The 14,441-nt window shown below is 46.9% G+C and overlaps 1 protein-coding gene across 1 annotated transcript in view; it reads right to left on the bottom strand.

Moving 5' to 3' along the window:
* Nucleotides 1-14,441, bottom strand: part of PPWD1 (peptidylprolyl isomerase domain and WD repeat containing 1) — a 299,399-nt gene that overhangs the window by 147,722 nt on the left and 137,236 nt on the right. The window contains exon 6 of the mRNA XM_069222759.1: nt 3,412-3,602. Within this exon, the coding sequence (XP_069078860.1) occupies nt 3,412-3,602 (191 nt within the window). The remainder of the gene's footprint in view (nt 1-3,411; nt 3,603-14,441) is intronic.

Raw genomic sequence — 14,441 nt, 5'->3', positions numbered from 1 at the left:
GTTACTGGCCTCAGAGTGACAAAGGCACTCTCCCCATGGGGCCAGCAACATGTCTCTGGTGTGGCAGGCTGCTGGAACTAGTCAGCCTACACAGATAGTCGGTTAAGTTTCAGGGGGCACCTCTAAGGTGCCCTCTGTGGTGTATTTTACAATAAAATGTACACTGGCATCAGTGTGCATTTATTGTGCTGAGAAGTTTGATACCAAACTTCCCAGTTTTCAGTGTAGCCATTATGGTGCTGTGGAGTTCGTGTAAAACAGACTCCCAGACCATATACTCTTATGGCTACCCTGCACTTACAATGTCTAAGGTTTTGCTTAGACACTGTAGGGGCACAGTGCTCATGCACTGGTACCCTCACCTATGGTATAGTGCACCCTGCCTTAGGGCTGTAAGGCCTGCTAGAGGGGTGTCTTACCTATACTGCATAGGCAGTGAGAGGCTGGCATGGCACCCTGAGGGGAGTGCCATGTCGACTTACTCATTTTGTTCTCACCAGCACACACAGGCTTGTAAGCAGTGTGCCTGTGCTGAGTGAGGGGTCTCTAGGGTGGCATAATACATGCTACAGCCCTTAGAGACCTTCCCTGGCATCAGGGCCCTTGGTACCAGAGGTACCAGTTACAAGGGACTTATCTGGATGCCAGGGTGTGCCAATTGTGGAAACAATGGTACATTTTAGGTGAAAGAACACTGGTGCTGGGGCCTGGTTAGCAGGGTCCCAGCACACTTCTCAGTCAAGTCAGCATCAGTATCAGGCAAAAAGTGGGGGGTAACTGCAACAGGGAGCCATTTCTTTACAATCCCTATAAATCTAGTGTTGTTGCTGGCCTCTGATACCCAGTCCACATTACACCATAACACGTCTAAACTGATGAAGCCAAGGACACGTAGCTCTTGAAGCTCAAAGAGCAAGCAGAATTTCTACAGTATTGGCTCTAGTGTATTTTGAAAAAGGTTGCATTTTGGTTGGATCACTCTTCCTGTTTGTGCCCCCAAAACTGCTTATTTACTGAACTGTTGTGTCTACTAAGTAGTAAATGATTTGGACATCTGGGGAGTCTGATCAACCACAGAGCAAATTTAATGTCAAGAACTTTATCTTCTGCTGGTTTGCAAATCTCCTAATCCACAGGAAACAAGTCTGGAATTTCGGTAGGAAATCCTACTAGTGTGACTTGTTGAGAAAAAGAGGGCTTACTTGCACTTCAAAGGGAGTCGCTTTATTACCCATTCAGACAGCTCTCCTTATACAAGGAGGACCTGTGCAATGCTCGGCTGACTGAACAATGTGCACTGAAGATACTTTAAGGAGCCAAGACTGTCAAAGAGTCATTAGGCAACCCATCTGTCAAGTAGTACTAAACTCCAGCCTTTTCTTCGAGGGAAACAGTGAGACTGCACTGTCCCCGGCCCACTTGCACTCTAAGGGCACCTCAAACTGCCCCTTCTTCAGGTTTCAAAAGGACCAAAAGACTTCTCTTGACCTTTGGGTGATGGAGGTAATATTGGTTGCTGTGTTTCCTAATTGGAGCACACAGTAAGGATTGAGTAGGTCATGGGTGCCAGTCTCTAAAGGATAAGACAGTGACTTGTACGTTCTGTTGCTTCAAAAGAGTGGCATTCCAAAGGACTATACAATGGGTGCTGATTCATCACATCTGTCCTCCTTTTGGCCTTAGCTTACTCATCCAACAAGCTACAAATCTATCTGCAGAGGAAAGGGCACACTTCTACACAAGAAAAAAGACGTTTTATGGAAATTTTTATAGTTTTCCATAATGGATGGTTTGGGTCACAAACTCAAAAGGGCTTCTCCCCCACTGCAGGTATGTTTAAAACAAGGAATCTAAAGTAAAGGCAGCAAGCCTTACTTACGTTCAGGATCAAGGCAAGCACATTTGGGGGGCTTAAAAAAATAAACAAACACAGAACCCAAACAGGGCTATTATCTTCCAGTTTTATGGTGGTCCTCATGCGTCAGAGACAAATTAAAAATTCATCAGGTCTCAAACTAACCACATCCCTAGATTTTGAAATGTGCCAATCAAGGCTCCACGTGCCAAGAAATAAAACAGCAGAATGAATGAATGGAAAAATCAGCTTCAACAAGAACATCTGTAGGCAGCTCGTGTCCCGTACCTTTGAGACCTGAACCTCAAATTTGAGGTTGACATCCTATGCTACTCTCAGGCTCTGGACCTTGGAAGCAGGAGCACACACACAGCCTGGGCAGAAGTTGTAAAACTGGCAAAATAAGTAACATCCAAAGACCAGTCGTAGGTCTTTTCACCTTTTGAAAACTATCAAGCTATACAGGACAGAGAGGCACTCTGTTGATGGACTTATTTGTACGGTGATGAAACCTCTGCAGCAACAACCATCATCAACATAAGAGAATACCTGAAAGCTGAAAATCCTGGAAATTCCCAAGAAGCAGTACATACAGACTAGGCAGAATCGGCAACAGTGCACAGTCCTGGAGAGCCACATTTTTTTGTAGTGTGTGACTGTAACCCACAGATAACATTCTGCTCTGAGTAGTATTAGAAAGAGGTTGAGCTGTGATTTAGGACCACAAAAAAGGTTGAAACCATGGAAAGACACGGCTACGATTCTAGTGTCAGAGAGACTACCAATGAGAATGGAATGATCAACCTTGCTATTAGCTGCTGCAAGATCAAGCAACTAAATATATGCCTGTGGACACCTCTCCCCTATCTAGGCTTGGCTAGAGTGGTGAACGCCAATTATTCCTTGAAAATAGGAAAATGAAGCATAGGCTGGGTCGCCACATAGGTATATTAATTGCTTACATACCAAAAAACATCCCACACAAGCTGAAGGTAGCTTTCAGAAAATGCCTTCAATGTAATTGGAAATAGCAACGATTGTTTGCGGAAACCAAGAGTAACAAGTGCAGCAAAATTATTTGAGGCATCACTTGGTGGGTTTCCTATAGATCTGGATCAGTTGCTGCTGTCAGGGAACACTTGTCAGGACTTGTGCAGTAAGCATTGTTTATACAAGAATCTGGATAAAATGTTCAAAGCCATGGGCAGTGTGCAATGGATTTAGACTGCCAAAAGCTGGGAATGTGAAGTACACATAAAAAAAGAGAGAAGTCTAGTCTAAGTGTTGCAATGTTAAACATTTACTGCACCCCTCTCTAGTCTGACCAGGAAAATATGGCGTTCTAGCTTCAATTTTTATGTAGTGGGTGACTGTAACCTTTATGAAAACAAGTGTTCATAAACTTAAGACCATGTATATTATCTATGACTCATCTTCAGCCTTTAACAAGTTCAGAAAGCTTGACATAGCAAGACTGACTTGAAATAAAACACTTGCAGTATTAGCACAAGTCAGCTTACTAATTAAGAACACTACTTAAAGAAGTGAGATCTTACCGGTTTGTTTCTACATTTATGACTTTAATGCCGAGCATTGTTCCATACAGCACAAAATGTCCAGTCTCATCGAAAATGATGTTAATTAATCTAATCGCATCCACTTTCTCCAGTTCACGCTCCACAGCCATACGTCGGCCAAACTCCATATCTGGAAGCTGTTGCCTCATCTGCTGCAGTTCAGTGAACATCTACAGAGAAAAAGTCACCATTAGAAGACTCCTAAAAGCACATGTAACACGACTTACCCAAGTGAGCTACAACATATGCCTCATGAAAATTAAAGTGTACTTACAATTTACTTTGTTTACTTTAAATCAACGAGGCAATGTGGATGCTGGAAGCAGAAGGTGGTCCCAGACACATTCATTCTGCTGGAAATGGTGTCTGTTCTGTGGGGGGTGCTCATGGGGCGGATAAAGGGGGACAGCACCTTCCAAACCAGACATTGAATGGGTGACAAACATGGCACTGAATATGCTAATGGTTACTGCAATGTGTCAATATTAATTGCCTTGTTATTTTAAGTTGGTTATATATTGTTTAGGGTGTATATAATTATATAATTTGTATAAACAATACCTTTATAGCATAGTATTAAATATGGTGGCGTCTTGGGTTTTCTTTTTTTCCCCTGTGATAAGTATCTTTGAAGCTGTTTCTTTCATAAGGTTTACACCCACAAATTGCATGCAAAAAGTCTCAAGCTGTTATAACCCTTAAATTCATGCATGAAATAAAGCCTTTTTTTACTTATGTTTTCCAAAATCGACCTCTACTTCATTCTACCTTCTGTCTCACTCTAAAAGTCTCATGCCTAATTGCCTTGTAGCTCTTTGGAAGCCATAAAAATATCTATTAATATTAATTACAGCCAAGAATTGTGTCTCACCTGCCTCCACCCATGATCACATCCATGTCGACCATTATCACAAATGCATGGATTGAGCATGCACACCTAATCACAATAAAGAGCTGACTGACTCATAAGTAGCTTACGGAAAGCACTTTGACACTTCGTCAGGGGTAGTAAGTGCTATACAAATACAATTTATATCAAAGACGGGAATAGTTGTGTTATGCCTCATACTGCTTTTCATTGCTGGTACTGGAGATGGTTAGTTTTACACTAGACAAACTATAGGGTCAGATGGGGTTCGGTTCACCACTAACAGAGGATGGAAGCCCACCAGAGGTATGACATCTTTCAAAGAAATCTGAAAATATTAGCCAACATTAACGAAAATGCCTTGGTCGTGTCACAGCACCAAATTAGGTAGTTTACTTTTTTTTTCTAGAAGAGGGTGTGTCTCTTGAAAAAAAGTGTTTACGTCTGCAGGCTGGCATTGATATTCAAGCTTTCACGAATATTAGCAAAGATCCTATGACCAAGAACAAATTAGAACACCAGCAAATGAAAACAATGAACTGTTGGTTTCGATTTTGAAATCAATGTCAATACTGAAAAAGCAAGCAGTAATAGGAATATAATGATCCATGAAGGTCAGCATATTGTGAAATACTCACTTCTTTAATATGTCACATCATTGTCTTTTTCAAGTGCAGGATATGGCTAAACCAGCAGAAGTCATTTTTAGGTCGAGCCTACCAGCCCAGTTGCAAAGACCTATTGTTACGTTACCAAGATAATAGATTGGGCTTACGGCCCATCCATTGCTCATCATTTGTTGGCTTTATTGTCACTCATTTGTTTACTTTTTATTTGACGGCTTGCCTCGTCCATCTTTTGTTTGTTTGTCCCCTCGTGTTCTACCACTGCTCACTTTTAGGAGTCTATTTTTTTTCTTTTTGCCTGAACACTTCATGAGAGTGCATGTGTTTTTCATCTGTTTTCCTTGTGTGCTACTTTCCCACTCCATGTTACTCTCGTCTGCGTGCTTCTCTCACCCAAAACTGCGCTCCACGTTGCTCTCACCAGTGTTCTTCTGTGGCCCCACACTCCATGTGCTGCTCTTTTCCTTCGCCAAACCCGCACCCCCATTAGACCTCCAAAACCCCCGTCAACATCTGTTCAATCATCAGCAGTTTTTTTTTTAATTGCCCTTTTTTTGTATTTACCGAACCAAGTGGCGTGCACTACCTTGGATGGATAAATGATAAATTAAAGCAAATGGTGCCTGCATCATTTTGCCGCCACAAACTGACTTTCTGACATGTCTGTCACTGGAATGACATCATTGCCATCAGACCTTTTTGTTTTGACAACTCTTCAAAGAGTCCAAAGACTGTACAGCATCTCCAACAACAACTGTCCCACGCATCCCTACTGGCTTTGCCAATACTATTTGTATATTTTATTTTGGCACTACTAGTCCCTTCTAAAACATGAATCGACAACAGTGAGAGACACAAAAGATGGTTACTTTGTGCTTTAACTAGGCCAGAGGCTCAAGTGAATATTTTTAAATGGGGGAATACATGCTCTATGGTGCCATAACATTGCATTGGCCTCAACCAATTCCATCAGAATGGTAAATGTCGATATGGAGTGGACCAGGTTAACGTTGCCTATCACATAATGAGAATGCATGTCCCTGCAAGAAATCTTGCAGCAGACATAAAACCAGATACAGCTGCTGTTGGCTTAAAAATCTGGTTCCATGCCATATTTTCAAAATATCAAAAATTGAAACTAAATAGGAACCATTTACATTGCCAGTGTCTCTTCTGAAAATGTAATAATTTGTCCCTCATGGACAGACATTAGACTCTTCATTAGAGGTGCTATTTGACAAAACTGGATAGCCTCATGAGACATGGTAGTTGTAGCAAGACAGAGTAGGAAGCTGGCTCTGTACATACTATACCAAAGTAAGATATAGTGTGCACAGAGTCCAGGGGATACCCAAAGACTTTACAGAGGCTAAAGTAGATAATACTAATGCTCTCTTTTGTGGTAGTGTGGTCGAGCAGTTAGGCTTACCAGAGGATATTGCTAAAGGATTTGTTGTTCATACACAGTCAGGAAATAAGGCACACACTCAATGACTAACTCCAGTCCAATGCTTTATGTATCAAAAAATATACTGCACCCACTTTCTTTTTTTTGTGTGTGTGGTGGGGGGGGGGGGGGGGGGGGGGGGGGGAACACCTCTTATAACCAAGTGCTCCAGAAGATGCCTCACAACGTCTGACCATAATGTTGATGAATCTCTACTCGGCTAACCCAGCATCACTACAAACATCCTACCACTAGAGAACACTTAGTAGCACTACTTTACAACGCTCTATAAGGGTAGGAAGAACAAGTTACTTACCTTCTGTAACACTTTTTCTGGTGGATACAATAGCTACATGTGGATTCCTCACCTTATGAATTCATCCTTGCGCCAGCATCCTACGGAAAGTTCTCTTCCTAGCTCTCCAAGTCAACGAGGACGTCACAATTGCTCCACGCGACTCCGTCTGACGTCACCGTGCCAATAAGAGGTCCTCGTCGGCGTGCTGATGTCAGTTTCACCCATTTTTTTTACATGCCTTTGAGGCGAACAGGTGCGAACCAACTTCCACAATAAATCCAATAAATATATATACACCTAAAACCCTCATGATGCAACATAATGAAAAACCATCATTTATATATAAACAGGAAAAAATATCTATATAAACATAGCTATACAACCACATATGCTAGTGCAATCAGACAGGCAACTGGGAGGTGGGCGGGACTGTGAGGAATCCACAGATAGCTATTGTATCCACCAGAAAAAGCATTACCGAAGGTAAGTAACTTGTTCTTCTGATGGATACAAACTACCTGTGGATTCCTCACCTTGTGAATAGAGTCCCAAAGCAGTATCGCACTCGGAGGTGGGTGCCCGTCTGATTACACCAAGAAATCCTGTAAAACAGTTCACACAAAATGGCTGTCCCTCCGAACCTCACAATCTAAGGAGTAATGCTTAGCGAAAGTGTAGAGGGACGCCAAAGTTGCCGCCTTACAAATATCCACCACCGGGACACCCCTTGCCAGGGCCGAAGTGGCCGACTTAGCCCTGGTGGAGTGAGCCCTGATTCCCTCAGGAGGAACTTTCTTTGCCAGTGAGTAGCAAACTTTTATACAAAGAATGACCCACCTGGAGATCGTTCTTTTATGGACTGCTCTGCCCTTCCGCTGACCAACATACCCCACGAACATCTGATCCTCTAGGCGAAAGTCTTTTGTCCTCTCAATATAAAAACTGAGAGCCCTTCTAGGGTCCAATCGATGGAGTCTCTCTTCCTCTTTAGAGGGGTGGGGAGGAGGTTAGAAAGAAGGAAGGGCAATAGTTTGCCCCATATGGCAACTTTTGGCAGGAAAGCTGCCCTGGTTTTCAGTACCACTTTATAAGGGAAAAACAAGGTAAAGGGGGGTTTTACGGAAAGGACTTCAAGCTCCCTAACCCTCCTAGCAGAGGTTATAGCAATAAGGAATACAGTCTTAAGAAACAAATACCTTAAAGGACATGAATGCATGGGCTTGAACGGTGAACCATCAGAAATGTTAACACAAGATTTAAAACCCACTGAGGCATGTGAAAAGGTGTGGGGGGAAACGTATTAAGTAAGCCCTTAATAAACCTATTTACAATCAGATTTGAATAAAGAGGGCTGGTCCGGGAGACAAAGAAAAGCCGATAAATCAGCCAAATAACCTGTCACTGTAGCTACTGAACAGCCTTTCTTTGCTAAATCAAGGGGCAAATGACAAAACATCGGAAAGGTGGGCCTTCAATGGATCTTTCTGCTTCTCTCCACACCAACTAACAAATTTAGCCCACTTATTAGCATAAATGGATTTAGTGGAGTGTCGCCTGGACGATAGAATAACATCCACTATATCCGGTGGGAGAGAAAAAGAACTCAGGTTGCCCCGTTCAATCTCCAGGCATGTAGGTGTAAGCTATGGAGGTGGGGGTGTAGAACCTGCCCCTGCGACTGCGAGAGGAGGTCTGCCCTGAGCCGGAGCGGAGGGCACTTTGAGAGTTGTAGAAGGTCTGTGCACCACACCCTTCTCGGCCAATCTGGTGCCACCAAGGTGACTTGAGCCCTGTCTTGGCGAATCTTCCTCAGGACCCGAGAAATCAAAGGTATGGGGGGGAAACGCATAAAGCAACTGGCCGCCCCAGGGTATTTGAAACGTGTCCCCCAACGATCCTTGCAACGGATACTGGAGACTGCAGAATGACGGGCAGTGTGCATTTTCCCGAGTGGCGAATAGATCTACCTGCGGACCCCCACATCTCGAAGATGTACCGGACTAGATCTGGATGGAGACTTGGCCCTGGTGGTGTGAGCCCTAATTCCCTCAGGAGGAACTTTCTTTGGCAGTAAGACTGTCCGCATGTACGTTCAGAACCCCAGCCAAATGATTTGCTATCAAGCAAATCTGATGGTCCTGAACCTAGGACCAGAGCCGCAGAGCCTCTCTGCAGAGAAGGTACAACCCTACTCCTCCCTGCTTGTTTACGTACCACATTGCGGTAGTGTTGTCCGGGAGGACTTGACCCGACCGAACGCGAAGGGAAGGGAGGAAGGCCTTGAGAGCCAGACGTATCGCCCGCAGTTCCAACAGATTGATATGAAACATGACTGTAGGAAGTTGGCTCTGTATGCACTATTTCAAAGTAAGGAATAGTATGCACAGAGTCCAAGGGTTCCCCTTAGGGGTAAGATATTGGCAAAAAGAGATAATTCTAATGCTCTATTTTGTGGTAGTGTGGTCGTGCAGTAGGCTTATCAAAGGAGTAGTGTTAAGCATTTGTTGTACATACACAAGCAATAAATGAGGAACACACACTCAAAGACAATTCCAGGCCAATAGGTTTTTGTATAGAAAAATATATTTTCTTAGTTTAAGAACCATAGGTTCAAATTTTACATGTAATACTTCAAATGAAAGGTATTGCAGGTAAGTACTTTAGGAACTTTGAATAATCACAATAGCATATATACTTTTCAAATAAATCACATATAGCTATTTTAAAACTAGACACTGCAATTTTCAACAGTTCCTGGGGGAGGTAAGAATTTGTTAGTTTTTGTAGGTAAGTAAACCACCTACGGGGTTCAAGTTTGGGTCCCAGGTAGCCCACAGCTCAGGGCCGGTCAGATGCAGAGTTCAAAGTGGTGCCCAAAACGCTCAGGCTTCAATGGAGAAGGGGGTGCCCCGGTTCCAGTCTGCCAGCAGGTAAGTACCCGCGTCTTCGGAGGGCAGACCAGGGGGGTTTTGTAGGGTACCGGGGGGAGGGGGGTGGGGACACAAGTTAGCACAGGAAGTACACCCTCAGCAGCACGGGGGCGGCCGGGTGCAGTGTGCAAACACATGTCGGGTTTCCAATGTAAATCAATGGGAGACCAAGGGGTCTCTTTAGCGATGCAGGCAGGCAAGGGGGTGGGGGGGCGGGGGCTCCTCGGGGCAGCCGCCACCTGGGCAAGGGAGAGGGCCTCCTGGGGGTCACTCCTGCACTGGAGTTCCGATCTTTCAGGTCCTGGGGGCTGCGGGTGCAGAGTCTTTTCCAGGCGTCGGGATCTGGGAAGCAGGCAGTCGCGGTCAGGGGGAGCCTCGGGATTCCCTCTGCAGGTGTCGCTGTGAGGGCTCGGGGGATGGGGGGCAACTCTGGCTACTCACAGTCTCGTAGTCGCCGGGGAGTCCTCCCTGAAGTGTTGTTTCTCCACAAGTCGAGCCGGGGGCGTCGGGTGCAGAGTAGCAAGACTCACGCTTCCGGCGGGAAACGCAGTTGTCTTGAAGTTGCTTCTTTGGAAACAAAGTTGCAGTCTTGGGTGAACAGAGCCGCTGTCCTCGGGAGTTTCTTGGTCCTTCTAGAGCAGGGCAGTCCTCTGAGGATTCAGAGGTCGCTGGTCCTGGGGAAAGCGTCGCTGGAGCAGTGTCTTTTAGAAGTGGGGAGACAGGCCGGTAGAGCTGGGGCCAAAGCAGTTGGTGTCTCCGTCTTCTCTGCAGGGTTTTTCAGCTTAGCAGTCCTCTTCTTCTTAGGTTGCAGGAATCTGGTTTCCTAGGTTCTGGGGAGCCCCTAAATACTGAATTTAGGGGTGTGTTTAGGTCTGGGAGGGCAGTAGCCAATTGCTACTGTCCTTGAGGGTGGCTACACCCTCTTTGTGCCTCCTCCCTGAGGGGAGGGGGGCACATCCCTAATCCTATTGGGGGAATCCTCCATCTGCAAGATGGAGGATTTCTAAAAGTCAGAGTCACCTCAGCTCAGGACACCTTAGGGGCTGTCCTGACTAGGCAGTGACTCCTCCTTGTTTTTCTCATTATCTCTCCGGGACTTGCCGCCAAAAGTGGGGGCTGTGTCCAGGGGGCGGGCATCTCCACTAGCTGGAGTGCCCTGGGGCATTGTAACACACACCTGAGCCTTTGAAGCTCACTGCTAGGTGTTACAGTTCCTGCAGGGGGGAGGTGTGAAGCATCTCCACCCAGAGCAGGCTTTTGTTTCTGTCCTCAGAGAGCACAAAGGCCCTCACCACATGGGGTCAGAAACTCGTCTCTCAGCAGCAGGCTGGCACAGACCAGTCAGTCCTGCACTGAACAATTGGGTAAAATACAGGGGGCATCTCTAAGATGCCCTCTGTGTGCATTATTTAATAAATCCAACACTGGCATCAGTGTGGGTTTATTATTCTGAGAAGTTTGATACCAAACTTCCCAGTATTCAGTGTAGCCATTATGGAGCCGTGGAGTTCGTTTTTGACAGACTCCCAGGCCATATACTCTTATGGCTACCCTGCACTTACAATGTCTAAGGTTTTGCTTAGACACTGTAGGGGCATAGTGCTCATGCACCTATGCCCTCACCTATGGTATAGTGCACCCTGCCTTAGGGCTGTAAGGCCTGCTAGAGGGGTGACTTACCTATGCCACTGGCAGTGAGGTTGGCATGGCACCCTGAGGGGAGTGCCATGTCGACTTAGTCATTTTCTCCCCACCAGCACACACAAGCTGGCAAGCAGTGTGTCTGTGCTGAGTGAGGGGTCCCTAGGGTGGCATAAGGCATGCTGCAGCCCTTAGAGACCTTCCCTGGCATCAGGGCCCTTGGTACCAGGGGTACCAGTTACAAGGGACTTACCTGGGTGCCAGGGTTGTGCTAATTGTGGAGACAACGGTACATTTTAGGTGAAAGAACACTGGTGCTGGGGCCTGGTTAGCAGGGTCCCAGCACACTTCTCAGTCAAGTCAGCATCAGTATCAGGCAAAAAGTGGGGGGTAACTGCAACAGGGAGCCATTTCTTTACAATGGCCAATGACCCTTGACCTCCAGATCCCCCGGATGAGCACCCCACCCTAGAGTGGAGGCATCCGTAACAACTGTGGCCACTGGAGGTGGTAGTGAGAACGGCCTTCCTTGGGAAAGGTTGCTGTCCACTGCCCACCATTGGAGATCCGCTGCAGTGTCCCTGGAGATCCTTATCAAATCCTCGAGATCCCCTTTGTGCTGAAACCACTGCCTGCGGAGGCACCACTGAAGAGCCCTCATATGCCAGCGCATGAGTGACCAACAGAATGCACGAAGCAAACAGACCAAGCAGGAGTAAGACCTTGAGGACCGGAACAACCGCTCCATTTGGAAACATTGGAATCAGTGCCTGAATGTCCCGAATCCACTGAGGCGGAGGGTAGGCCCGATACAATGTTGTATCCAGTACTGCACCTATGAACAGGAGGCGTTGGGAGGTCTTCAGGTGAGACTTGGGCACGCTCACTGAAAACCCCAGGTCGAACAACAACTGGGTTGTCACCTACAGGTGATGCAGCACCAACTCTGGAGACTTTGCTTTGATCAACCAATCGTCCAGGTAGGGGAATACCGCTATTCCTTTCCGCCTGAGATGTGCTGCAACCACTGACATCACCTTTGTGAAGACTCGAGGTGCTGAAGCAAGCCCAAACGGAAGGACTGCAAACTGGTAGTGTTGCGACCCCACCACAAACCAGAGATACTTCCTGTGCGACTTGAGTATAGGGATGTGAAAGTACGCATCCTGCAAGTCGACAGACAACCTCCAATCCTCCTTGTTTAATGCCAGAAGTACCTGTGCCAGAGTCAGCATTTTGAATTTCTCCTGCTTGAGGAACCAATTCAAAATCCTCAGGTCTAGGATCGGCATCAGACGACCGTCCTTCTTGGGGGATCAGGAAATATCTTGAATAACAACCCTGAGCCCTTTCCTGCTCCAGAACCAACTCTATCGCAGCCTTTGATAACATGGTCAGAACCTCCTGTTGCAACAACAGAAGATGGTCCTCCGAACAAAACTAGGGAAGGGGGGGGGGGGGGTGGGGGGGGGGGGGTTGAGGCCACTCCTGAAAGGGGAGAGCATATCCTTTTTCCACAATATCAAACACCCAGGAGTCTGCTGTTATCAACTCCCACTTGCGGAGAAAAAGATTAACCCTTCCCCCTACGAGAGAGGCATGTTCGATAAAGTGGGGAAAACTAGGGCTGCCTTCCCTGCTGTTGTCCACCAGAGGAAGAGGATGATGAAGAAGGGTGTTGCTGGACTGCCCCTCTAGCTCTAGCCCTCCCCCACACCCTCTAAAGGGTCAATAAGATGGATTGGCAGGCTGTTGGGCCGAGTACTGGGGCCTCCGTAAAACCACCCCATGACCAAACCCTCTGAATCTGCAAAAAGACCTATATGGAGTAGCAGGGGTAGCTTATAAACCTTAGGACTTTGCAGTCACTCGGCTCTCCTTAAAACGTTCAAGGGCAGAGTCAGCTTTCTCTCCTCAGCCACTCATGCCTCCTTGTAGCAACCGATGTCGCCATCACCCTAGCAACCGAGTCAGTGGTATCAAGGCCAGACTGTATAATCTGTTGCACCGCAGCCTGCACATCCGAAAAGAGTGTTCCAAAAGGCTTCTGCGCCTCCTGTGGCAGATCCCCGACCATAGTCTTGGTTGAATCCTTAAGGGCATGGACATACCTGCCCAGCACACCGGTAGCGTTCACAGCTTTAAGCGCCATGCTGCAAGATGAAAAGATCTTTTTTGAAGACTGCTCCATTCATTTGGGCTCCCTATCAGACGGGGCCGCGGGGAACGAACCAGGAGCAGACTTTGTGGAGCAAGACGCTTGAACCACTAAACTCTCCGGGTTGGATGATGTGAGAGGAACCCAGGATCCTCGGGTGCCCCCCCATGTCTCCTTGCCACCGCTCTATTAACAGCTGGAACCAAAACTGGCTTCCTCCAGAAGTCCATAATAGGCTCCAACATTGCCTCTTTGAAGGGCAGAAAAGGATCAGCTGAGGATGTAGAAGGATGCAGCACCTCAGTCAGCAGATTTGTCTTTACCTCTGCTGCAGATAAAGGCTGATCTAAATAGTCCACTGCCTTTCTAATGATCGAGTGGAATGACAATGTCCCATTCCAGGGAAGTATCCAATCCACTGGCCGACCCCAATCCTTGGAATTCCTCTGAAGACTCCATAAGCTCACCCTCTTTCAATTGTCTGTATTCTTCTTCTTCAAGAAGACGCAAGGCCTTTCTCCGAGATCTCAAGCGGGATTCTAACCTCGCCGTCGACATCGACTCCATTGAGGCCGAATCCCGACCAGGCACAGAAGAAGATGCATGGATCCGAGCATCACTCGGACCCAGCGCCGACACGGACTCCAACGGCACCTCCTTCGCAGTAGGCTGGCACGCAGGTAATGGAGCCAACTGGCCAGGGGAGAGCATCGGCGTCAGCTGAGGGGGAGATGGCAACGGCACCACGGATGTAGATGGGGACACCATACCTCGAGGAGACATCATCGACCTCGACCCGGCACCCTCAACCGGGCAGAACGGCATAAACAGCTTCGTCTGATATGGAGCAGGGGAGCCCAAAGAAAAAGCTAGTGGCCCCCTGGGACCGGCCTGTGCACCAGCAGGGGTCATAGCCTGGAAAACAGCATACATGGCATTTAAAAATGCCGCCGGATCCGCTCCCGGAGCCGGGAATGCAGGATAACGCTGTTCTTGATCCTGCTGCTGCACATCAGACTCTTGCAGCGCCGGAGAAAACAG

This window comes from Pleurodeles waltl, chromosome 1_1 (genome assembly GCF_031143425.1).
Source record: "Pleurodeles waltl isolate 20211129_DDA chromosome 1_1, aPleWal1.hap1.20221129, whole genome shotgun sequence".
Lineage (NCBI taxonomy): Eukaryota > Metazoa > Chordata > Amphibia > Caudata > Salamandridae > Pleurodeles > Pleurodeles waltl.
This window is presented reverse-complemented; position numbering and strand designations above follow the sequence as displayed.